Source organism: Arvicanthis niloticus, chromosome 4, assembly GCF_011762505.2.
Source record: "Arvicanthis niloticus isolate mArvNil1 chromosome 4, mArvNil1.pat.X, whole genome shotgun sequence".
Lineage (NCBI taxonomy): Eukaryota > Metazoa > Chordata > Mammalia > Rodentia > Muridae > Arvicanthis > Arvicanthis niloticus.
The window spans coordinates 67579231-67604608 of NC_047661.1; the positions used below are offsets into that span (position 1 = coordinate 67579231).

Consider the following 25378-nt stretch of genomic DNA (forward strand, 5'->3'; position numbering starts at 1 on the left):
AGCCTCCCTGGCAGCCAGTACCTACCAAGCATGCCCTCGTGCACAGGGCAAGGGTGGCAAATGGGTACAGAGCCTACAAGTGAGTAGCTGGGGTAAGGGTGGCATTCAATGGGACAGGAGAAACAAAGATTGATTGCCCTGGGGGCCCTGAAGGGAGAAGCATGAAGCTGGGGTGGCGTGACCTAAGCCTGCAGTAGTAAGTGAAGGCTCAGACTCTGGAGTTTGCCTCCCAGTCCTACCTCCCTCATATTAAAGGTGGCACACCCTGCTCAAGCCCTCGCAGTATTCACTTCTTCCTAACGTAAGGACACTTGCTTAACGCATTAGCTGAGGAATTAGGAAGTTGCATGTGCCTCGAGTGTGGCAGAGGCTCTCTTGATGACACCCCCTTAGATGTTGGTGTGGCAGAGGCTCTCTTGGTGACACCCCCTTGATGCTGGTGTGGCAGAGGCTTCTTTGGTGACACCTCCTTAGATGCTGATGTTGGCACTGGCTCAGTTATGCAGTGGCCCAGACCGCAGTCTCGTCCGATTCCAGACTAAGGTCCACATGCACATAGACAGAGGCAGCCTGCTACCGTGGCCACTTGCCTCAGCTTTGAGAAAGTAAGGCAGCCTAGATGCCCTGAGGCTTTACTCCGTTTATTGTTGGATCCCCATTGTTCTCAGCACTGACTAATCCAGATTGGGGGCATGTTTTGGTCTTGTCTATATTATATGTGGGGGGTGGGGCATGGCATACACTGAGATCAGAGGATAACTTAATAGGAGTTAGTTCTCTCCTTCACCATGTGGGTCCTGGAGATTGAACTCAGGTTGTCAGGCTTGGCTACCTTTACCTTCTAAGTCATCTCAACAGCCTGTGAAACATGTTTTAGGAGTCTGGTCAGGGTTGGCAGAGTATACAGGGACATGGTGCATCCTCTGGTGAGCAGGGGCTGGCCTGGGGCATGGAACATTCTCTGGTGAAGCTGGTGAGCATTTGTGCTTTATTAATAGTTTTGGGTCCATGTCTCACATCTAAGTTTCTGGAAGGAAGTATTAGGATATGATCTTAGTCTTTCTCATAAAGCCAGCAGATCTCTGAGAACAAGGCCGATTTCCCTTCCCCATTCTTCTTAGTTTCTGTTCTATTGCTGTGAAGGAACACCATGACGAGGTAACTTAGAAAAGGATTTACCTGGGGACTTGCTGAGACTATAAATTTCAAAGGGTTAATCCATGATCATCAGGCAGGAAGCATGGTGGCTGGCAGGCTGGCAGGCACTGGAGCAGGAGCTGAGAATCTTACATCTGTTCCAGTTTGGAGACAGAGACTAGGCCTGGTGTGGGTTTTTGAAACCTCAAATCTCAGCCCCCAGTGATATACCTCCTCCAACAAGGCCACATCTCCTGACCCTTCCTAAGCACTCCAGCATGTGAGCCTACAGGAGGCCATTCTCATTCAGACCACCACAGCATCCTAGAGAGCCTGGAATGAAGCTGTTCCCACTGGCCTCCTGAGCTCAAGGAGATCTGCTAGGGTTCCCTCTTCTGCTTGGCAGGCTCATTGGCGGGGCTATAGACAACGGAAGACTTACCAGGAGCGGCTGCAGTATTTTAAAGCAAACCTGGATGCTATAATCAAGGTAACTTTGATGGTTTGGGCAGTTCCTTTCTTGAAGGGTCCTTAGAGCACTTCATTCTGTCACCTCCAGTGGCCCTGTAGTTGGCTATATTGACCAGGGCCTGAGGGTAGGTCTCAGCCTGAGGTTCTGAAAGTAGTGTCTCTTCTCTCAGATCCAGGCCTGGGCCCGAATGTGGGCATTTCGGAGGAAATACCTCAGGCGTCTACGATACTTCCAGAAGAATGTGAGTGCTGCCCCCATCACGCCCATCTGTGCTCATAGATCAGAGCAAAGTGAGTAGAAGGACAGCCACCACCGTGTTCCCTTGTGTTCATGCTAGGTTGACTCCGTTGTGAAGATCCAAGCATTTTTCCGAGCCAGGAAAGCCCGTGATGACTACCGGATGTTAGGTATGCTGGGGAGATAGAAACCCGGGGCCAGACAGGTATCTGTGTCGCCCTTGGGGTTGCACAGCAGGAAAGGTTATCTGAGGAGCAGAGTCCTCACCTCCTGGTAGCACATAGTTTTGTCATAGACAGGCTCCTCTGACCAGGTCCTTTCTGAGCAGGCCTAGCATATCCCCCTGTGGTAGGCTCTTTCTCCCCTCCCTAAACTTCCAGCTTTGCCATTTTCCTTGGCTCATGTGCTGGCTATAAGGCCCCCAGAATCCTCCTGTTTTCAGCTCCTAGCCTGAGATTACAGGCATGTGCCTCCACGCCTGGCTTTTTGTATTATTCAGCTCCTTATGCGTGTGTAGCAAGAACTTTCTGGTAGAGTTAATTTTCCAGCCTAGTCCCTGTCCTGCAAGTCCAGAATTCCAGCCTCGGGCGTGAACTAGCACATTGGTCTATCTCTGTGTCTACCTCCTGCTCTGAATTCCTGGAGCACGAGGGCCTTTCCTTTCTGTGCTTCAGGTGGGGGCCCCGGGCGGCTCATGCTTAGTCCTCCTCCCTCTGGCAGTCAGCATGGGCTGCTTCCTCCCTCCCCTCCCACCCTCTCCTTTGCTGCTGCACGGCTCTCCCTGCCCTTTAGCTTTCTTCCTTCCCTCCAGTCCTTAGTATTTCTGGGGGAAAGTTATTCCTCCAGTGATTCCTCCACCTTCCTTGTCCCAGCATCCATCCAGAATTGGCCACATACTGTGTGGCCTGGTGGCCTCTGCGTTGAGGATTTCTCCCATCAGAGGTGGTCACTTGCCATCTCTGCAACCATTTTAATCTACTAATCCTGAGCCTAAGCCGATTCCCGTTGGCTGATCTCTGGTGTCCATGAGGTTGAGGTCCTGATTCTCAGGGCTGACTGGACCAGATCATCCTGACCACTTCTTCATGTGGCTTCAGCAACTATCTCCACTGCAGCTGGGCAGTCCTGCTGCTGAGGTCCAGCCTCCTACCCACAGCACCCCTCCAGCCCCTTCCCCCCCTCCTCCTATACTTCCTCACACCTTGTCTTAGGTTCCTATGGTGGGGGGAGAAGGGTTAACTTCATCTTTACACAGTCTTGCCACAGTCTGTCATTAAGAGAAGTCATGGTAGGAACCGAGGCAGGAAACTGTCGGAGGGGACTGAAACAGAGGCCATGGAGGGTGCTGCTTCCTGGTGTGCTCCTCTTGGCTTGCTCAGCCCGCTCTCTATAAAACCCAGGACTGACTACCTGCCCAAGGATGGTCCTGGCCACAGTAGACTGGGCCCTCCCACATCAGTCACGAATCAAGAAAATGCCCGACAGCCTTCCCTACCAGCCTGTCTGATGGAGGCATTTTCTCAGCTGAGGTTCTGTCTCAGATGATTCTAACTTGTATCAAGTTTACAGAAAGCAGAGACACCATAGTGGGCCATACTCCAGGCACACTGCTTCCCCAGCTTCTGCCATCTGCTGCTGTCCTTTCCCACCTCCCCTGCACACAGTAGGTGGGACTGCACAGCCTATGGTGAGGTTTCTTTGCTCTGTTGTAGGAATAAGGTTTACTTTTGTTGCTCCAAGATCTCTCCTGCTGGCCCCTCTCAGAACAACAGCCATGCAGTGTCTGACAGCGGCTTATTTGCCTAGACCCCTTACTAGATTCCCTCTAGCCATAGCCTGGATTCATTCAGCCTCCAAATATGACTTCTTCTTTCATTGCTAGCTGGGGGTAACCTAGGCTATGTCACCTCCCCCTCTCTGCCTTTGGAAGCTCATCTGGATGCTATGGTGTTGGACCCATTGAGGGTTTCTTAGATTGTTTGTTGGTTTGTTTGTTTTTGTTTTGTTTTTAACCACTTAGGTTTGGGGTGGAGAGATGGCGCAGTGATTAAGAGCACTGGCTGCTCTTCCAGAGGACCCAGTTCAAATCCAAGCACCTATACATGATAGCCCACAACAGTCTGTAACTCGAGTCCCAAGGGCTCTGATGCCTTCTTCTGGACTTTGTTTGAATAGTGCACAGACATACGTGCAGGCAATATACCCCCACACACAAGATGGTTCCTGGTAGCACCTGCTTGTAAGCCAGCTCTTGTGAAGCAGAGCAGGAGGATCCTGAGTTCAAGGCTAGCTGGGACTGCCTAACAGGACTGCTACAGGAGTACCACATCAGCAACAAACCATGAGGAGCCCTGCCCATCTCATTAGTGAACACAGCAGTGTCATCATCTTGTTCCACGAGGCTTAATTCAGAGATGACTTTTTAGGGTTTTCGTGTTGGGTTTTGTTTGTTGTTGTTGTTATTTGGTTTTGGTGTTTTTCTCTTCATTATAAAGTTGACCACCTTACCTCATGCCACACAAGTACCACATGCAGCGGGCAGGACTGTGTGGTAGATGACAGGTTGGGGGCATGAGAGACATGTCAGCCCAGCAGGGAGGGGAACAGATGGGATAAAATCCAAGGTGCCTTTGCAGAGCATCAAGAAGGGTTGTGGCCCTGGTTTGGAGGGAAAAGTCACTGGAGAGGCCAACATGGGTTGTCCCATGAGGGGCAGAGAACAGCTCTGATATCCCTAGGCGTGAGACAAAGCTCGTGGGTAGACCTGGCAGTTAGAAGAAGCCTGGTGTTGGGCACAGGAGATCGTCTTGGAGCGGGCGCTGGCAGAGACGCTGCAGGCAGATGGTACCTGCCTAACCAGTGTCTCCCCTCCTGCCAGTGCACGCACGCCACCCTCCCCTCTGTGTGGTCCGAAAATTCGCTCACCTCTTGAACCAGAGTCAAGAGGACTTCTCGGCTGAAGCGGAGCAGCTGAAGCTCCAGGAAGAAGTGGTGAGGAAGATCCGTTCTAATCAGCAGCTGGAGCGGGACCTCAACCTCATGGACATCAAGATCGGCCTGCTAGTCAAGAACCGGATCACTCTGCAGGTGAGAGCCCCGAGCCACCCCTGCTCCAGCCCTGATGCTCCTGAGAGGGAGCCCTGCCCCTACTTCAACCTTACTCTATCCTTTTCAGATGTGTATATGTTACCACCTGGCTCAGGTTCCTGTGCCTACGGTCCTCTGCCCTTGGTCGGCCATTGGATGTGTGTAGTGCAGGATACCCTGCAGGGAGAATGTGAATGGCTAGCTCTGCTGAGTCCTAGTACAGAGGCTGGGGGTGATCAGTTAACCTCGAAGTCTGTCTCCCCTTTAGCTCGCTGGAATAAGGAGTTGATATCTTCCATGCAGAATGCAGAGACAGATGTGGAGTAGTAGCAGACTGATGATGCTGTCATGTCTTCCCCCACAAGATTGTATATTAGTCAATAAAAATAAGAGAAAAAAAAAAGCATGAGTAGGCACAGGGCCTCTGCCTGGCCTCCCAGAGCTCTGAAGACCCACCTGTGAAAGCAGAGGTGCCAAGTGGAGTTGCGGACAGGAGCACGGGCTTTCTCTTCTCTCATGAACCCGTCTCTCTCAGACACGGAGTCTGGACCATATGTTCCGTGCTTGGTACCAGTCCGGCCTTGTTGGTTTGCCCCTGCACCCACATCCAGGAGGTAGTCTCCCACTGCAAGAAGCTGACCAAGAAGAATAAGGAGCAACTGTCGGACATGATGATCCTGGACAAACAGAAGGGATTAAAGTCACTGAGCAGAGAGAAACGGCAGAAGCTGGAAGCCTACCAGCACCTCTTCTACCTGTTGCAGGTGAGCCAAGAGCTCTTCCCATGAGGAGCCCTGGGGGCGTGGGGGGAAGGGTAGTACAATGGTGAGTGTTTGCTGGCACACACAACATTAAAAAAAAAAAAACAAAGCAATTAAAAAAACCCAAGGAGCCTTCGTCACCTCCTGAACTTGAGGCCTTCTCTTTGCCTTTCTCCATGCCCTGCTCCAATGCCCTCTTTCCCAGGAGAGCCTATCTCTCCCCATTTGTGTGGAATATTTCCAGTGCCCTGAGAAGGTGATACTTTCTCCACGTCAGGAAAGCCTTTGTAACTCATCTGGTTGCTAATTCTCCAAGAACATTCCCAGCCCTCTGTCTCCCCCGTCGTTCACAGACTCAGCCCATCTATCTGGCCAAGCTGATCTTTCAGATGCCCCAGAACAAAACCACCAAGTTCATGGAAGGTGTGATTTTCAGTCTGTACAACTATGCCTCCAACCGCCGAGAGGCCTACCTTCTGCTCCAGCTGTTCAAGACGGCACTCCAGGAGGAAATCAAGTATGCTCTCCTGACTCCAGGTGTGGGGAACAGGGAGGGTGAGTCAGAGGTGGCAGCTATTGTTGTACACACCTAGAATGGTATCAGGAGGCCATTTTCTTTTGGCCTATAGGAAGTATGTAAGACTGCAACAGCACGGTGCAGGCTGCAGACTGATCTGTTAGCAGGAAGGATGACACCCAGACAACGGGACCATTCTTAGGGTGGGCACTAAAGTTGGGTTGAACGGGCAAAACTCTGGAAAACAGAAGGCAGCTATGTTCTCCTTAAAGGCATGAGGCCAGTGACCTATTGCACCACAGGTCAAAGGTGGAACAGCCCCAGGATGTGGTGACAGGCAACCCAACAGTGGTGAGACTGGTGGTGAGGTTCTACCGCAATGGGCGGGGACAGAGTGCTCTGCAGGAGATCCTTGGCAAGGTCATCCAGGATGTGCTAGAAGACAGGTCAGTCAGCATCCACACAGATCCTGTCCACATCTATAAGAGCTGGATCAACCAGGTGGAGGCCCAGACTGGACAGCGCAGGTGAGCCAGCAGGATGGGAGGGTATGCTTTGATCTGTAGGGAAGCCTGGGTATATTTGAAGGTGACATACAGAAGCAGAGATGATGCCCAGCCTACAGGAGATTTGGGCCCTGACTTTCTCTGTTACCATGGCCGGCAGAGATGATTTTGAGAGGAGCACCTGGTATCTGCTTTTGAGTCTGGCAGGCATTTCTCCCTGCTCTTTTCCAGCTGTTCTGTGGCATGTGAGTCCTCCCTCCTCACTGTGCATCCTCACGCTGCAGTCCTCCCTCCTCCCTTCCTGTGGTGTATCCTCACCGCTACAGTCCTCCCTCCTCCCTTCCTGTGGTGTATCCTCACCGCTGCAGTCCTCCCTCCTCCCTTCCTGTGGTATATCCTCACTGCTGCAGTCCTCCCTCCTCGCTGTGTATCCTCACTGCTGCAGTCCTCCCTCCCCACTATGTATCCTCACTGCTGCAGTCCTCCCTCCCTGCTATGTATCCTCACTGCTTTGTCCTTCCTCTTCCCTCCTCCCTCCTCCCTCCTCACTGTGTATCCTCACTGCTGAAGTCCTCCCTCCTCCCTCCTCCCTCCCCACAGTGCATCCTCACTGCTGCAGTTCTTGCTGAGTGCTGCCTTTTTCTCTGACTCTTCCTCGTGGTATGGTCTATCTTGAGTCTATCTGTAGAAGACCATATAGAAGAATTGATGGGAAAACCCGGAAGGAAGGCAACAGAAGGGGACACCAGCTTTACCATGTCTCTCTGCCCACAGCCATCTTCCCTATGACGTCACCCCCGAGCAGGCTCTGAGCCACTCTGAAGTACAGAGGCGATTAGACATCTCCCTGCGCAATCTCCTCACCATGACTGAGAAGTTCTTTGTTGCCATCAGTTCATCCGTGGACCACATTCCGTACGTGTCACCACCTCCCCAGAGCCAGGCTAGTTTGCCAGGGGAGAGCAGCATAGTGACATTCTGAGGGAAGCAGGTGGGAAAGGAGGGAGACAAAGGGGCCAAGAGGGGCTTCCAGTGTGTTGAAGTCCTTGCCAGTGAACTGAGCTGGGATACTACAGGTGGGTCTCTGTGGCTGTTACATTGTCACTGGTCAAATGGGGATCCAAATAACAGAGATACAGGTTTGTCTGAGAACAATTGGAGAAAAGATGGGGCTCTCTGTCCCACAGAGGCTAAAAGATTTCAAACTGCTAAAGAACTTCACAGTTACAGTTCTCTTCCTGTTCTTTCTTTCTTTTTTTTCTTTTTCTTTTTTTTTTTTTGGACAGGATCTCTCTACATAACCCTGGATGTCCTGGAATTTGCAATATAGACCAGGCTGGCCTCAAAATCACAGAGACTCACCTGCTTCTGCCTCCTGAGTGCTGGATATCACTACATCTGGCCCTTTTGAAGACTTTTTTTTTTTTAATGTGATGATGTTTTGCCTGTATGTCTGTGCACCATGTGTGTACCTGGTGCCTTCAGAAGCCAGAAGAGGGTGACAGATCCCCTGAAGTTAGAGTTAGTGGTGATTGTTAGCCACCATGTGGGTGATGGGAATCTCTCTCTAGAAGAACAGTGTTCTTAACCACTGATCCATCTCTCCAGCCCCAGTTCTCTTCTTAAAAATCTGCCTGGAGGCAGATGCAGGGTGGTCAGCTGTAAACAAGCCTTACACTTCCAGGTTTGAGTCCAGCCTAGGCTACACGAGACCTTGTCTCAAAACAAACAAAAATCATCCAATAAATGTTTTGTTGAAAACTATTTGAAGCTGGGTGTGGTGGTAGATGCTTTTAATCCCAGCACTCAGGAGGCAGAGACAGAAGGATTTCTGCGAGTTCGAGGCCAGCCCGGTCTACAAAGTGAGTTCCAGGACAGCCAGGGCTACACAGAGAAACCCTGTCTTTTGGGGGGTGGGGAGGGCGAGGAGAAACCGTGAGCGAGTATAGTCTAGATCATTCAGCCGCTGGGCTTGGTTCTTAGCGCTGAGGATTGCAGCAAGGAGCACTAGAAGGTGGAGGACCACCGCGGGGAACACTAAAAGGTGGAGGACCACCGCGGGGAACACTAGAAGGTGGAGGACCACCGCGGGGAGCACTAGAAGGTGGAGGACCACCGCGGGGAGCACTAGAAGGTGGAGGACCACCGCGGGGAGCACTAGAAGGTGGAATGTATGTGGACTCAGCTCCAGAGTGGCTGGGATTAGAGGGGAGAGGCTGCCAGGCTCTCATACCTTGAGTCTGGGACGGGAAGAGCCACAACATCCCTGTTTTGTTCCTGAGGTATGGGATGCGGTATATGGCCAAAGTCCTGAAAACAACCCTGGAGAAGAAGTTCCCCAATGCCACGGAGAGGGACATCTATAAGGTGAGTGTTGTGTCTCTTCTGCCACCTCCAAGACCCTCCTTTGTCCTATTTTGCCAATGATCCTCAAACAGACTGGATAACCAACAATGTTATAAGTATCCAAAGAAAGAAATGGGCCCCGTCCTGTACATTGAGCCTGGCCCACTAGTGGGGAATGTGGACCTGTGGCTGTCAAGGTAGCTTCCGGACCTTTCTGGAATTTCTCCTCTGCACTCAGGTGGTTGGGAACCTCCTGTATTACCGCTTCCTGAACCCAGCTGTGGTAGCTCCTGATGCCTTTGACATTGTAGCCATGGCAGCAGGCAGCACCCTGGCCGCCCCACAGCGCCATGCACTAGGAGCCGTGGCTCAGCTCCTACAGCATGCAGCTGCTGGCAAGATCTTCTCCGGGGAGAGCCGGCACCTTCGAGTCCTGAATGGCTACCTGGAGGACTTACATCTCAAGTTCAGGTCTTGTCACCCTTTTCCTCCCTGGACCTCTCTCCATTTCCCATGGTTCACTCCCCCCTCTACTCTCTAGAGTCTGAAGAAAAGGCCAGAGGCACGGGGTATATGAGAGGTCTTAGGGGGCAGCAGTAAGCCTCCCAGGGGACAGAGAAGAGCTCCAGTGAGCTAACTTGGGTGGCACACTGAGAGCAGACCAGCAGGGCAGGGGCCAAGACTAGCATCAGAACTGACCTGACATGGATGGTGGCCATCCAAGTGGTGAGCGTATTGGCCCAGTTCACTCTGGCATGCCCTCTCTCTGGGACAGGAAGTTCATCTGCAGAGCCTGCCGGGTACCAGAGCCAGAGGAACGTTTCGCCATAGATGAATACTCAGACATGGTAGCTGTGGCTAAACCCATGGTATACATCACTGTAGGGGAGCTGATCAACACACACAGGGTAAGGGGTCAGCACTAGAGGGCTAAGCTGGGAGTCCACACAGAATCCTGACTCTCCCCCTCCTCCCAAAACCAAGCCTGGCTCAGCCCTGCACCTCTTTCCTTCTACTGTCCACAGCTCTTGCTGGAACACCAAGACCAGCTGGCCCCAGGTCACCAAGACCCACTGCACCAGCTCCTAGAGGACCTTGGGGAGCCACCCACCATCGCAGACCTCATTGGTGTGTGCCTTTTTGGCTTCTGGAGCCTTCAGGAGTGATTGTCAGTGGCGGGCAGCTTGTTAATACCCCTCTATTGTTTCGTATGACCGATGTACACAGACTCATAGCCTCAGGGCCAGTGCACAGGTGTTGATGGTAAAAGAGGTCAAGCTATGGCCACACAATCACACAGAAGAGATGGGAGGGGAAATCCACTCGGTCTGGTCTAGGTGTCTAGCGCTGGCACTCTGGAATGGGAGGGGTTTGGCACGCAGTGGAGGGATGGTGTCAGAAGTGTCAGTGGGATGCGACCAACACCTCTAAACTGCAAGGCCCAGCTGGCATCCAGATTGAGATCGGAGGCCCAGTGATAGGAACTCAGGCCCATGGGTGTCAAGGCTGAGGGCATGGTATGGTCCCCTGGAAGGGTGTGGGAGGGCTTCCTCAAAGGTATACAGAAGAACACCTCTACTGTGACCCCATCTTTGTGTGCCTGTCCCATTCATCCCTCACCCCATCACAGGGGACAACATAGCCACAGATGGGCATGTGGATCTGAGCAGGCTCGAAGTGTCCCTGACACTCACCAACAAGTTCGAAGGGCTGGAGACAGATGCTGATCACAACAACAACCAAAGCCTGCTTCTGAGGTGAGTGTGGCAGCTCTCCCAAGTAACCCTGCTGCCTATACAGTGGCCCCACTCAGAGAAGGCTATCATGCGTCCTTGTTGCCGCCCCTCCCCCACTCCGGTCTTCAAAAGGTTCTCCCTGAAGCCTAGCTCAGGTTCTCCTTGCTCAGAATAGCAGCCGCTCAGCCTTTCCTTGGAGTCACAGCTGAAGGCACAGGGAGCCTGGAGCAGCCAGCGGGCACTGGCAGATTGTGCTTTGGCTTATTTCCTTTTGGAGATGGGACCTCCTGTGTATGTGCATGCATGATTAGGGGAGCGCATGTCAGGGCACATGTATGGAGGTCGGGACAGCTTTGTGCACTCAGTTCTTTTGAATGACTTCCATTTTTACGTGAGTTTGGGGCGTGGAACTGAGACCGTGTCAGGCTGGCACAGACAGACACTTACAACCCAGGCCAAGAACTCAGTTCACACTTCTCAGTCAGGATGGAGCACAGGGGACTGGGCTGGTCATCCGCACCCTCTGCGCATTCACAGGCTGTCAACAAGAGTTGGAGACACAAGCAGAGAGCTTCCCAGAGGGAGGGCTCGGACATGGGGTTGGCTGTCAGGAGGAAGTGAATCCTTGGCTAAAGGATCAGAGGAGGCCAGTTTGGGGGGAGTATTCTCAGGACAGCACCTCCCCTGGGCCCTCTCTCTTTTCATCCTGAACATCCCTAACAGTCCAGACCTGGGGCAGGATCCACTTATTCTTGGCTCTTTGGCCTACCCTGTCTAGACCTTTCCTGGTCCTCACCCTGCCCTTCCCTGCAGCACCAAACAGATGCTGGCTGACCTCATCCAGTTCCACCCTGGGGATTCCCTGGAAGAGATCCTGACCTCCTCGGCTCCCAGGGAGCATGTAAGTAGCCAGGACAGTCCATAACAGCTAAGTCTTTGACTCCACCTCACCCTTAGTCTGCCACAGAGGCCGGTGGACACATAGAGGACCAAGCCTCTGAACTTGATGTCAGAGGTCACAAGCTGAAGGAGCAGCCTAAGCAGCTCGCTCGCTCTGGCGCGCGCTCTCTCTCTTCTCTCTCTCTCTCTCTCTCTCTCCCTCTCCCTCTCCCTCTCCCTCTCCCTCTCCCTCTCCCTCTCCCTCTCCCTCTCCCTCTCTCCCTCCCTCCCCCTCTCTCCCTTCCCCTCTCTCCCTACCCCCTCTCTCTGCCCCTGGTCACTACACTGTGCAGGAGTTTGGATAGTGCTGAGGGGCAGTCTGTTCTGAGGACCACATAAGGGAATTAATTGCTCTGGAAATGGAGACTGCTGGAGGGTTTGGGGGCAAGAAAGGATGATGGGTGAACTCGCTGTTGGGGTTGGAGTAGGGGCAAAGCCAGGAGTTAGTTCCCTGAGTAAAGATGGTAATGGCAGGCCGGCTCCACCTACACTTCTGTGGCCACAGAGCACCACGTTGGGTTGGGAAGCTGTTAGCAGCCAGTGTCCCCTTGGTCTGTACCAATCCTCTGGGCCACCTGTTATCAATAAGGCTCTTCTATGTCACTGCCCCCACCACCATCCCCACCCCCACGCCCCAGGATCTAGGCTGGGAAGGTAGAAATGTGCATAGGACTCCCAATCTCTGGGCTTTATCCTGTTTTGAAGTAGGATGGTAGGGCCTAGGACCCCCTCAGCATCTCTGCCGCCCTCCCAGGAAGAGGCCCATCATCGGTTGATGTGCCGGCGCCAAGCCTGTGACACCCAGAAACCAGAGCCACTTCGACAACACCACTCACTGATGGCACATACTCTCCTGTCACTGGCAGAGAAGCAGCAACGTGTCCTCCGGAACCTGCGTCGGCTACAGGGCCTGGGGCTGGTCAAGACTGGTGACTGCTACCAGGGACTTGTAGACGAGTTGGCCAAGGTGATAACCCAAGCCAGGGCTACATGTGGCTGTTGCAAAGCCACTGTGCTGGCATTCCAAAAGCAGACTCCTCTCCAGTGGGTGCCATCCCAAACTGCCCCCAACTGCTAACAACTTGAGGAAAGCCCAGGGTTCTTTTTTTTTTTTTTTAAAGATTTTATTTATTATGTATACTGTGTTTTGTACTGCATGTATGCCTGTATGCCAGAAGAGGGTACCAGATCTCATCACAGATGGTTATGAGCCACCATGTGGTTGCTGGGAATTGAACTCAGGACCTCTGGAAGAGTAGTCAGTGCTCTTAACCCCTGAGCCATCTCTCCAGCCCTAGCCCCTTCCAGGGTTCTTCTCAAAGGAAAGATCCTAAGACTAAGCAGACAGATTTCCCCCCAGCTCTCTTTCCCTGGGACATGGTAACCTGGAGAGAGGCTCTGAGTTCATGCCTGGGTGGTTAGTATGCAGTCTGCTTGGATTGTCTCCTAGGTAAACAGTTTTCCAGGTGGCCATGTCCCAGCGCTGGGAATGGAACTCATGCTAGGCAGACATTCTACCCCAAGCCACTCCTGCCCCAGGGCCTCTTCCTAATTCTCTTAAACGTTCTCACAGTAAGTCTTGTGAGGTGTTCTAGGATATATGAAGGGTGCTGACCGGCTTCCTCATCCCCACCTGCAGGACATCTGCAACCAGCGCAGGCACCGGCAGCGGCGGAAGGCAGAGATGCTGAGACTCCGGGCCACACTGCAGGGTCTAGACGCAAAAACCATCTTCTATGAGGAACAGGGTGACTACTACAACCAGTACATCCAGGCCTGCCTTGACCACCTGGCCCCTAACCCCAGGTAGGTGCTGTAAACCCAACCCTAACCTCTTGGTTCTCACCCCACCACTCCTCATCCACCTTTGCCCTGCCATCTCCCAACCCTGGCTAGGAATTTACCCTAGTGTGGTACTCTGGTATCTGTGGTTCCTGTATCACCTCCCACAGCAGGGAGGCTCCTTGGAGCCTGGTGTCTTCCTGCCAGTGTTGAAAGTTTGTCTCTGGGGCTTTCTTCTAAACAGGAGTTCTGGGAAGGGGAAGAAGCAGCCGTCTCTTCACTATACAGCTGCCCAGCTCCTGGAAAAGGGCGTCTTGGTGGAAATTGAAGACCTCCCTGTCTCTCAGTATGTGTCTTTTGGGGGACAGAATGTCAGACTCTTCCTGTCTTCAGGGAGGGACAAGGCTGGGATGAATGAAACTCTGAGTGGAACACTGGGTTGGAAGGAAGAAGGAACTTGCAAAAGAGGAGGTGGGGAGATGGGGCATCTTCAAGCAGAGTGGAGGGCAGTGGACGTGAGCCTGTTCGCTCTGGTAAGGATGTGGAGGGCAGTGGACGTGGGCCTGCTCGCTCTGGTAAGAGTGTGGAGGGCAGTGGACGTGGGCCTGCTCACTCTGGTAAGGGTGCTAGGGAAGCTGCTGGGAGCCGGGAACAGCTTGGCAGAGCCAAGCAAGTAAAAAAGAGATTAAACAGGCAGAAGTCAAACTAAGAAGCGAGAGCAGGCCCTGGCACTGGAGCAAAGGAGAAACCTGGCTCTCAGTGGCAAAGTACTGACCCAGTGAGCAGCAGCAGAGGAGTGGGGGTGCGGCTCTAAAAATAGGAGCCCTGCATTATTGACTCTTATCCCTTACAGCTTCAGAAACGTCATCTTTGACATCACTCCTGGAGATGAGGCAGGAAAGTTTGCCATCAATGCCAAGTTCCTGGGTGTAGATATGGAGAAGTTTCAGCTCCACTACCAGGTAAGATTCTTAATTACAACACCTGCTCGAACCAAATCCATGAGTGCAGGTCTGTGATCCAAGCACCAAGGAGGCTGAGGCAGGAGGATCAAAACTTCAAGGCCCAGGGCTGGTAATGGGTCGGCTCATGACACCACTTACTGAAAAAGCCTTTGACTTGGGTGTTGATCCCTGATACCACCACATGGTGGAAGGAGAGAAGTGACTCCTGTAGGTTGTCCCCTGCCCTCTCCACAAGTACTGTGGTGTGCATGACCACGTGTATATATAAAGCTGGACATGGTGGCACACACCTTTAATTCTGTACTGGGAGGCAGAGTCAGGTGTGTTCCCACCATACTGACTGCTCTTCCAGAGGTCCTGAGTTCAATTCCCAGCAACCACATGGTGGCTCACAACCATCTGTAACGGGATCTAATGCCCTCTTCTGGTGTGTCTGAAGACAGCTACAGAGTACTCATGTGCATAAAATAAATACATAACTCCTGGGGGGAGGACTATGGATACAGTTCAGTGGTAGAATATTTGTTTTGAATGCGTGGAGCCACTGGAAAACAAACTACACCCCTGGGTTTTAGGTTCAGTTCCCTGCACTGCCTTGTTTAATCTCCTAGCCACTCTGCAGCGTTTACCTGTTCTATAGTCTCTGAGGCTGAAAGGTTAAGGAAACTGACCTCACTCCTAGCTAATGTTTGGGGAAACAGTGATTTTGTTTTGATTTGAAACAAGGTCTCCTGACACCTAGGATGGCCATCACTAGCTGAGGATGACCTTGAATTTATGATTATCTTGCTTCCATCCAAATGCTGAGATGGCGGCGTGTGCTGCCACAGCTGATCTGTGGGGTCCCTGGGCTTCACACGGTTTGGACAAGTACTATTCCAGCTGAGCTACACACCCAAGCCCATATTTTTAAAGTATTGTTTTTACATGGGTTCTAGGGATCCAACTAAGGTCCCTGATAAGCACTTTGCCAACTGAACTATATCCCTGCCCTGTTTTCTGTTTCGGGCTTGATTCAGAGCTGTGATTTTCAGTACAGATTCTCTGTTGTTTGCCTTGAGTAAGAAACCCGGTGCCGGGCAGTTAATCCCAGCACTTGGGAGGCAGAGGCAGGCGGATTTCTGAGTTCGAGGCCAGCCTGGTCTACAGAGTGAGTTCCAGGACAGCCAGGGCTGCACAGAGAAACCCTGTCTAGAAAAAAACCAAAAAAAAAAAAAAAAAGAAAGAAAAGAAAAAAAAAAAAAGAAAAAGAAAAAAAGAAACCCGGTTTCAAGTCCTGGCTCCACTTGGCTTGACATTTGCTCAAATCACTGGGCCTGTTTTTCTCATTTGCAAAGTGGGCTTTGAACACCCTGCTCCCATGGCCAGTGCTCCTGGCAGCTGTAAGGCTGTGTGACATTAGTGTTTCATAGGCTGGCTGGGCCACTCCCAGAAGCTCTTAAATCCCCCTCCCTCTCTCTTCCCTCCTAGGACCTCTTGCAGCTGCAGTATGAGGGTGTGGCTGTCATGAAACTCTTTAACAAAGCCAAAGTCAACGTCAATCTCCTCATCTTCCTGCTCAACAAGAAGTTCCTTCGGAAGTGACGGAGGCAGCCGTGCTGCGCGGCCTCTCAGCGGACTAGCTGCTGTGCTTCTCCATCAGCCAGCTCTACTCCCTGCAGACCAGGGCTCAGGCCACAATACTTGGCCCTCCTGCCTTAGAGGAATTGTCCTACTTGGCTGAAGTGGGCCATGCTTCCTAGTCCTAGTCCAGCTGGGTGGCTTTTACCACATCCCCGTGAACCAGGAACCTGCACTGGGTCCTGGAAAGGACCATGGTTTTGTGTCACTACTGCTTTCGTGTGGTCATCACAGTGTCTGCCAGTACTTCTAGCTCTGCCCAGCCGCCTGTCTCCCTTCCTTTCCACAGCCTTCCAAAGCTGAGGCCAGGCTCTCTGCCCCAACTCCGGTTCATAAGCCATGGGAGTCACTGTCCCCTATAGCCCAGGTCCCTCTGTGCTGTGCCCCCAGCAACCTCTAACCCTCATCATGTCCCAACATTGACATGTCCATGACAGCTAAATGCACACCTCAAATCTCCTTTCTCCATTTGTGGTGTTTCTTATGTGGGTCCTTGGGGTATTTATTCTAGCCTGATTGTTGTGTGGCCTTAATCACAGTTTTAATTCTCACTTCCTGAACTCAGAGTCCTCATCCCCCCATTGGAACTCCTGCACAGTCCATTGTCCCCCCAGCTTACAGTCAAGTCTCGGTTGGAGCAGGGAGGCTCCCAGGCCCCAGCTGAAGAACTCTTAACTCACTGCAGGAAAAAAAGCAGTCTTATCATCTTGTCGCCTCAGAGCTGACTTCCAGATGGTTCCCATAGATCTGCAGGGTGGCCTTGGCCACTCTCTGTCCACCCCACATCTTCCATCCTCCTGCCTTACTGCCCTCTAGATTTTTTATTAATAATATGTCATTTCCTATGTTAACCCCTGTGTTGTTCCTATCGTACAGCCCTTAGGCTCTGAGTACAGCTTCTGAGAACTTGGGGATGTATCCCTCAGTAGCCTTCTACCCGCCATGGGCACAGGTCTACTATGTCTGCCCAGATTTGTGCAAGTAGAGGATGTAGCATCTCTTTCTCTTTCCACCACAGGGGACAGAGAGGAGGAAGACATGCTTAGCTTTGATTCATTTAATCGGCCACTCTGATGGCTCAGGCTGAGAAGAGACCAGTCCAGACTCCACACACACACACACACACACACCCCACTGTACACCGCTCCTCTTTGGCCCGTGCTTAAGCCGGGACATACCTCAAGAACCAGAGGTCCTTATGTCCTCTTTCCATGGAGAAAGTTTCTCTGCTTTCAGGAATCTACCAGGGCCCGTGGGGGATGGGACAATGGACACCTGCCTGACACTTGAACTCAGCAGCATCTATTGGGCGCCCACATTTTCCTGGGCTCTGGTCCATTCCATTCTGTCATCCAGGATCTGTGTTGTTGTCATATTCAACCTCACTCAAAGCCTCCTCCCCATTAACATGTCACAGTAAAAACTTCCAAGTGCTGCCTTGCCCTGAGTGACAGTGAAATATACCAGGATCCTAGTCTCTGCATGCGCAGTTGTCGGCACATTAAAAATCTCACACTCGCCAAGTAGCTCTGACTCTGTCCTGCTGCAAGACCACACACCTCACCCCCACAACTACACACCAGTCACGAGCTCAGTCACACATACCACACAGAGAAATGTCACAATAGCTAAGCTGTAAAGGGCACCACAGGATTCCATCACTGTCTCCTTTTATCCCTCCCTGGCTGCACCCCTCCTCTTGCTAACAGTCCCCAATAAGCTCAAGCTAATCACTTGGGCCTGACTTCCAAGGCCCAATTTGACATACAGAACCTTTGTGGGTGGGAGTATCAGAAACTTAAATACAAAGTGCCAGCCAGCAGAAAAGGTATTGTAATCCAGGCATGATGGCATACACCTGTCATCTCAGCACAGAACATTAGAGGCAGTAGATCCAAGACCAGCCTTCTACTCTCCACAGTCAAGGCTAGCCTGGGTAAATGAGACCCCATCTCAGACAAAACAATGCCCCAGGGTCTAAGGATATATAACTTAGAGGCTCTGTGGTCTGGTAATTGTCTAGTATGCCCAAGTTCTTAGACTGACTCCCTGCAAGGGAAAGGTGGATGACTTCAGTAGATAGTCCTGAGAAAAACCCAAAATTCACACTTTTAAAAAAGAATGGCATTGAGCCCTAAACCCCTGTCACACACCATATGCAAATGCTGATTTTTTGTTTAAAAAAATTATGTAATGTATATGAGTATAGAGATACACCAGAAAGGGCATCAGACCCCTTACTCATGGTTATGAGCCACCATATGGTTGCTGGGAATTGAACTCAGGACCTCTGGAAGAGCAGTCAATGCTCTTAACCACTGAGCCATCTCCAGCTCCTCCACCCCCAGTTCTCTTAATTTTAATCTTTACTTGTGTCCTTTTTTTTTTGAGAACCATCTCTCTAGCCCGCAAATGCTATTTTTTTGAGACAGAGTCTCACTACATAGTACAAGCTGTCCTTGAACTTGTGATCTCCCTATCAGCCTCCCCAGTGTTGGAAAAAAAAAAAGCAGTGTGATTCATAGAATCTAAATGAAAAAACATAACTATAGAACTCTTAGAAGAAAACAACCAGGGCCAGAGCTCAGCTAGTAGGGAGCCCGTCTGGCAAGCACAACGCTCTGGGTTTGATTCCTAGCACTGCATAAAACCAGATGTGGAAGTGTACACCTGTAACCCCAGCATCTGAAGGCAGAGGAACCAAAAGTTCACGTTTGAGGCTAGCCTGGTCTATAGCACAAGCTCCAGGACAACAGCCAGAGCTACACACAAAAAAAAATCCCTGTCTAGAAAGACATATATTTTAAATGAGATGATTCGGGGGTTAAATGCACTAGCTGCTCTTCTAGAGGACCTGGGTTCAGTTCCCATCATGCATATGGTGGCTCACAACCGTTGGTAACTCCAGTTCCAGGAGAGCTGGTACCCTATTCTGGCCTGCACAGACCCTAGGCACATAAATACATGCAGGCAAAACACTTAAACAAGTTAAATAAAAACAAACCTTTAAAAAGAGTATTGAAAACACATATTCACACAAAAGTCTTCCATAAGTATTCATGTCAGCATTCTTTGTAAAAGCTCCAAATCTCTACCAACTGATACCTGGATAAACTCAGGGAGAGCTGTCCACATGGTGGGGTAGTAGCCATCAAAAGTGGCAGGGTTTTGAAGTAGAAACAAACTTAATGACACACAAATCAGGTCAGCCTGGACAACCATGTGTCAGATCTCCCATCCGAAACACCCATGGCAGACAGAGCCATGACACCAAAAGAAGTCAATGATAAGTCACTGGGAAAGGAAGGGACCTAGGGTGGAGGGAATGATGAAAATATTTTATAATTTGAGTTGGCCACAGTGATGCAAACCTGCAATCTTACCAATACTAGAGACTGAGGCAGGAAGAAGAGAAGAGCAGCCTAAGTTACTTAGTGTCTGTCTCAGGGGACTGTGTAGGACTGTAGCTCAGTGGTTCAGTGAGAGGACCAACCTGACATGGTGCTGCATTTGACTCGACACTGAGGGAAAATGTGTGTGTATATGTCTATTTTTTTCTGTAATTGGATAGTGATAATGGCTCATAAATATAATGAAAACCACTCAACTGTTCTTTTTAAAGGGCTGAATATTATGGCATACTAATAATATTTCAATAAACTTTTGTTTTTGTTATTTTTCTTGGTTTAAAAAAGATTGACTGGGTGGTGGCACATTCCTTTAGTCCCAGCACTTGGGAGGCAGAGGCAGGTGGATCTCTGTAAGTTCAAAGCCAGCCTGGTCTACAGAGCTAGTTCTAGGACAGCCAGGGCTATTCAAAGAAACCTTGTCTTGAAAAATAATAAATAAGTAAATAAATAAATAATCAAATAAATAAATAAAAAATTAAAAATTTACTGTTTTTGTTTTCTTACTATTACTTTGGCCAAATGCCAACCAAGGGAGGAAAGAATTTATCACATTGTACAGCTTATAGTCCATCACTGATGGGACTTAAGGCAAGAATCTGGAGACAGGAACTAATCAGAGACTAAGGAAGAGCGGAGGGACACAATCTACTGGCTTGTTTCTTTTTTGGGGGGGGGGGGTTGTTTGGTTTTTTTTGTTTTGTTTTGTTTTTGTTTTTTGAGACAGGGTTTCTCTGTGTAGTCCTGGCTGTCCTGGAACTCACTCTGTAGACCAGGCTGGCCTTGAACTCAGAAATTCACCTGCCTCTGCCTCCCAAGTGCTGGGATTAAAGGCGTGCGCCACCACTGCCTGGCGAAGTTCTTTTCATACAGATCTTTTACTTGCTTGATTAAAGTTATACCAAGATGTTTTATATTATTTGTGACTATAGTAAAGGGTGTTATTTTCCTAATTTCTTTACTAGCCCATTTATCCTTTGTATAGAAGAAGGCTCCTGATTTGTTTGAATTTATTTTATATCCAGCCACTTTGCTAAAGATGTTTATAAGCTGTAGGAATTTTGGGGGTCGATTATGTATACTATCATATCACATCTGCCATGATGATACCTTGACTTTTTCCTTTCCAATTTGTATCCCTTTGACCTCCTTTTGTTTTATAATTGCTCTAGCTAGACCTTCGAGTACTATATTGAATAAATAGGGAGAGATTGGGCAACCTTGTTTGGTTCCTGATAAAACTTGCAAGTTGTACGTTAAATCTGGACATAGTGGCACGAGCTTGTAATCCCAGCACTCAAGAGTAGCCGCAGGAACATTTTCTGAACTGAAATTCCTCTTCCCGGATGACTATAGCTTATACCAAGTCGACAAAAACTAACCAGGACATTTTCTTATTTTTAAAGTGTTTGAGGTTTGCCTACGTGTATGTAAATGTATCAGAGTTTGGGTCCTCTGCAAAAACAGCCAGCGTTCTTAACCACTGAGCCATCTCTCCAGTCTAGCCCTCTTCCAACTCTTTTTTTTTAAGCTGGGAAGGATCAGGGAGACAGACTCCTGTCAGGTCAGAGGACAACTTCTCTCCACCATGTAGGTCACAGGAATTGAGCTTTTTTTTTTTTTTTTTTTTTTTTTTTTTTTGGTTTTTCGAGACAGGGTTTCTCTGTATAGCCCTGGCTGTCCTGGACTCACTCTGTAGACCAGGCTGGCCTCAAACTCAGAAATCTGCCTGCCTCTGCCTCCCAAGTGCTGGGATTAAAGGCGTGTGCCACCACCGCCTTTAATTGAACTTATATCCCCAGACTTGGCAGCAAGAACTTTTACCTGTGGAGCCACCCACCCTCCAGGACAAAAACTTTTTTTTTATCTTTAATTATTTATTTTTCTAATAATACTTTTTTTTCCCAGACAGGCTTTCTCTGCATGGCCCTGGCTGTCTTGGAACTCACTATGTAGACCAGGCTGGCCTCAGCTAGCTTTGTTGCCACTGCTGTGACTGTCTGTGGCCACCTCCTAGTGAGAGACTCCAGCTGGGAGGCACCCAGCCTCAAACGTGAGCACCTCCCAGGATTCAGCGTCCAACATGTGATTTGGCTGTCATTACTATTTTAAGACTCACTTAATAAATCCTGAGGTATGCATATACTTGTATATATCCTCCTGGTTCTGCTGCTACAGACAATTCTGACTAAAACACCAGGCTGTAGAAAACTGAGGTCATCAAGGACTCTCAGCCAGAAAAAAAAAAAAAAAAAAAAAAAAAAGAGCAAATATGCCAAGATCAAGAAAAACAATTGTGTCCTGGAGACATGGTTCAGCAATTAAGAGTACTTACTAGGGACTGGAGAGATGGCTCAGTGGTGGTTAAGAACACTGACTGCTCTTCCAGAGGTCCTGAGTTCAATTCCTAGCAATCACATGTTGGCTCACAACCATCTGTAATGGAACCTGATTCCCTCTTCTGGTATTTCTGAAGACAGCGACAGTGTACTCAACAGTGTACTCATATAGTGTACTCATAAAGAGAGAGAAAGAGAGAGAGAATAGTTACTGAAGCCTCAGACGAGAGTCCCAGCAGACACAGGGCAGCTCACAACTCCAGTCCCACGTATCCTATGCCCTCTTGTAGCCTCTGAGGGAATAGCATGCACCCATTGCACAGACATACATAGAGGCAGAATAGCCATACACTCAACAGTAAAGTAATTAAACTCTTAAAACGAGTGTAACAGGAAGCTCAGAATGTGCTGCCGCAGATGCCTATGCGCCTTGGTCATCACAGACACCACAGAGTCACTCAGAGCTCCCTGCCCTGGCTGCCAGTGAAGGGGCCTGATGAATCACACACTGCTGGATGGTAAGAAAAGTCCTGAAAAGCAAACAATGTAATAAGTTATTTTTGTCTGTGTTGGCAGTGCCGGGGAGGTGGAGGTAAGAGAGTCAGGAGGTCAAGGTCACCCTCAGAGATGCGGTGAGGTCAAGGCCCAGCCTTGGGTAAATAAGTCAGACCTAGTCTCAAAAATAAAAGTAAGCTGGGCAGTGGTGAAGCACATCTCTAACCCCAGCCTGGTCTGCAGCATGCGTTCCAGGACAGCCAGGGCTACACAGACAAACCCTGTCTCCAAAGACATAAAAGTTAAAACAAGGTTTAATATTTCTGGGGCCAGTGTTTTTGAGAAATGCTGCATGACACACATGAATTTAGAGAAGGCGTGTAAATAGGTTTGATTGTGATAGCTTTTATTTTATATTTCTGGAGAGAGGGTCTTACTGTGGAGCCAGTGAGATGGCTCTGTGGGTGGCCTGACCACCTGAGGTGCCTCCCCAGAATCCACATAGTGACGGAAAGAACTGAAAGGTGACCTGTGAGCACCTCCTAGCATGTGCAGGCCCTCCATACAAGATAAATAGATGTAGAAAAAAATATTCTTTTGAGACAGGGTCTCACTATCTAGTCCTGGGTGGCCTGGGACTTACTATGTAGACCAGGCTAGCCTCAAGTTCACAGAAATCTGCCTGCTTTTGGCTCTTGAGTACCGGAATTAAAGGCAAGTATCACCAACACCTGGCATTTATTTTTATTTTTAATTAAGAAAAAAGTTTCTGTTTTTTTCAAGACAGGGTTTCTCTGTGTAGCCCTGGTTGTCCTGGAACTCACTCTGTAGACCGAGCTGGTTTTAAACTCAGAGATTCGCCTGTCTCTGTCTCCCAAGTGCTGGGATTAAAGGCGTGTGCCATCACCACCCTGGCCAAACCCTTTTATTCCTATGTTTTGATGTGCTGGGGATTGTGTACAGGTCTTCCTGCTCACTGAGCATACAGTCTCCAAGCGAGCTACCTGTCATGTGAGCTACCTGTCATCCCCAGCCCCTCAAACCCTTCCCTCATAAAAGCTTACACCCAATTTCCCTTGTTTTTCTCTTTTGTTTCACTTCAAACAAATAAGATAGTATACATGCTCTCTCAGCACAAAAAACCTTCAGTAATTTATACAAAAGTAGAGTAAAATCCACCTGGCCCACCCTCCTTACTTGGGCCACTGTCTGCAGCCTGGGACGAACCCTTCTCAGCCTTCCTCACTCTTCCCTTCATGAGCATGCTCAGACCATGGCTGTTTCCCAAAGTGACTGTCTATCTCCGCTCTCATCTGCTCAGACCTTCCACATGAGGCAGTGCCTCTGGCTTCCACCCTAGAAGTGAGACAACCTAGTAGCCCCTGTGACTGCCTTAGCTACTGTATGACCTAGTAATGCTGTGCCCAGGAGACCAAGTCCTTGCTAGGGTTTGGATCTGGTCTGCATCTTGCAAGGGTTTCTATGTCCAAATGTAATCCCCACCGTGTGGTATTAAGAGGGTGGAAACTCGACTGGGAATGTAGATGGAGGGATGTGAGGCTCTGGGTTCAATCCAAGGCCCCCAAAAGAAAACAGAAAAGAGGGCAGAATTTAATATGAACATGGTATTTGAGGTTGGCCTTTGGGAAATGATTAGGGTTAGGTAGGGACACTTGAGTGGAGCCCATGAGTGACTTTACAAGAGACACCATGCAAAGTCCCTGATATTGACATTTGATGCTCTGTGCTGAAAGGGTTAAAAATTTTTAAACCTTCCACACACAGATGGAGTCAAGAGTGCAGATCAGCTTGTTCTGCGTTCTGGATCCTAGGAAACTAGCTATCCACAAGACAAAATAGATGATAGATTGAATAGAGTTCCGAGCTGGGAGTTCAAGATAGCGTGACCAAGTGCTATGGGTACCAGGAACTAAAAACTGACCATAAGATAGATTGAATAGGGTTTGAGCTGAGAGTTCAAGTTAGCGTTCTTGTGCGCCCTGGATACCAGGAGAGTTTGAGTTGAGAGTTCTCAGTGTGCCCATGCATCCTGGATACCAGGAACAAAACGAACCACAAGACAAATTAAATAGTGTTTGATATTTCCCCCTCGTTTCCCTGGGTTGCGGTTCTTACTATAAAAACTCTATCTTTTCCCTAAGTGGGGGTCGTACTTCACTGCTTGCCTTTGCGTAGGACAGGCTGGAAGTGCGATCTCAACGCGTTGATTGAAATATACCTTTTGCTGTTACATCAAGTTCAGTGTCTTTGCAGTTATTGGGGTGGCCGTGAATTCCCAAAAGCAGGGAGGGAGTTCCTCCCTACCTGTCGGGCCTTACAGTGCCATCCTGAGATTTCCCTAGCAAGAAGACCATCATGAGGTGTGGCTAAGATGTCAAAAACTGTGCGAGTTGAAAATAAGCAGGGCTGATACTGTTTATAAATTATAATCTTGTGGTATTATCTCATCAGTTTGTTTGTTTTTGACAAGTTCTCACTATGAAGCTCAAGCTGGCCTTAAACTCACTTAAACTTAAACCTGACTCAGCTTCCTCAGTGTTGGGCTTACAGGACTGAGTCACTACGCCCCTGTGTTATTGGCAACAGAAAGCAGGCTAATGAGGTCATCAAAAGCAACAGTGAGGAGCCAGAGAGACTTGAGAACACTAGAGCGCTAAGAATGCTAGAAGCTAAGAATACCAACTGCTCCTGCAGGACCAGGATTCGATTCCCAGAACTCACATGGCAGCTCACACCCCTCTGTGACTCCAGTTCCAGAGGCTCCTCCTCTGGCTTCCCTGGGCACCGCATGAGCACGTGATACACATAAATATATGTAGAAAAAACACCCAAACATAAAAAATTTAAAGATGTTAAAATAAAACAGAAGATAGACCTGGGGGAGTAGCCCTGTAAGCCGGGCTTCTGAAAAGGGGGTGCTGGAACACAGGGGCAGAAGCCCACGCCAATCTGCCCGTAGAATGACATGTTGTCTTCAAAACAAGGGTCTGGAGAAATGCCTCAGCTGTTGA

At 49.7% G+C, this 25378-nt stretch overlaps 1 protein-coding gene across 1 annotated transcript in view; it reads left to right on the top strand.

Moving 5' to 3' along the window:
• Positions 1 to 19780, top strand: part of Iqgap3 (IQ motif containing GTPase activating protein 3) — a 42091-nt gene extending 22311 nt beyond the window's left edge. The window contains exons 20-38 of the mRNA XM_034501495.2: positions 1544 to 1627; positions 1779 to 1850; positions 1947 to 2016; positions 4725 to 4933; positions 5545 to 5697; positions 6048 to 6211; positions 6514 to 6738; positions 7492 to 7632; positions 9000 to 9084; positions 9302 to 9534; positions 9839 to 9971; positions 10089 to 10191; positions 10694 to 10820; positions 11613 to 11700; positions 12493 to 12705; positions 13378 to 13544; positions 13765 to 13866; positions 14374 to 14482; positions 15956 to 19780. Of these exons, the coding sequence (XP_034357386.1) occupies positions 1544 to 1627; positions 1779 to 1850; positions 1947 to 2016; positions 4725 to 4933; positions 5545 to 5697; positions 6048 to 6211; positions 6514 to 6738; positions 7492 to 7632; positions 9000 to 9084; positions 9302 to 9534; positions 9839 to 9971; positions 10089 to 10191; positions 10694 to 10820; positions 11613 to 11700; positions 12493 to 12705; positions 13378 to 13544; positions 13765 to 13866; positions 14374 to 14482; positions 15956 to 16069 (2592 nt within the window). The 3' untranslated portion in view covers positions 16070 to 19780. The remainder of the gene's footprint in view (positions 1 to 1543; positions 1628 to 1778; positions 1851 to 1946; positions 2017 to 4724; positions 4934 to 5544; positions 5698 to 6047; positions 6212 to 6513; positions 6739 to 7491; positions 7633 to 8999; positions 9085 to 9301; positions 9535 to 9838; positions 9972 to 10088; positions 10192 to 10693; positions 10821 to 11612; positions 11701 to 12492; positions 12706 to 13377; positions 13545 to 13764; positions 13867 to 14373; positions 14483 to 15955) is intronic.
• The last annotated feature ends 5598 nt before the right edge of the window (positions 19781 to 25378 follow it).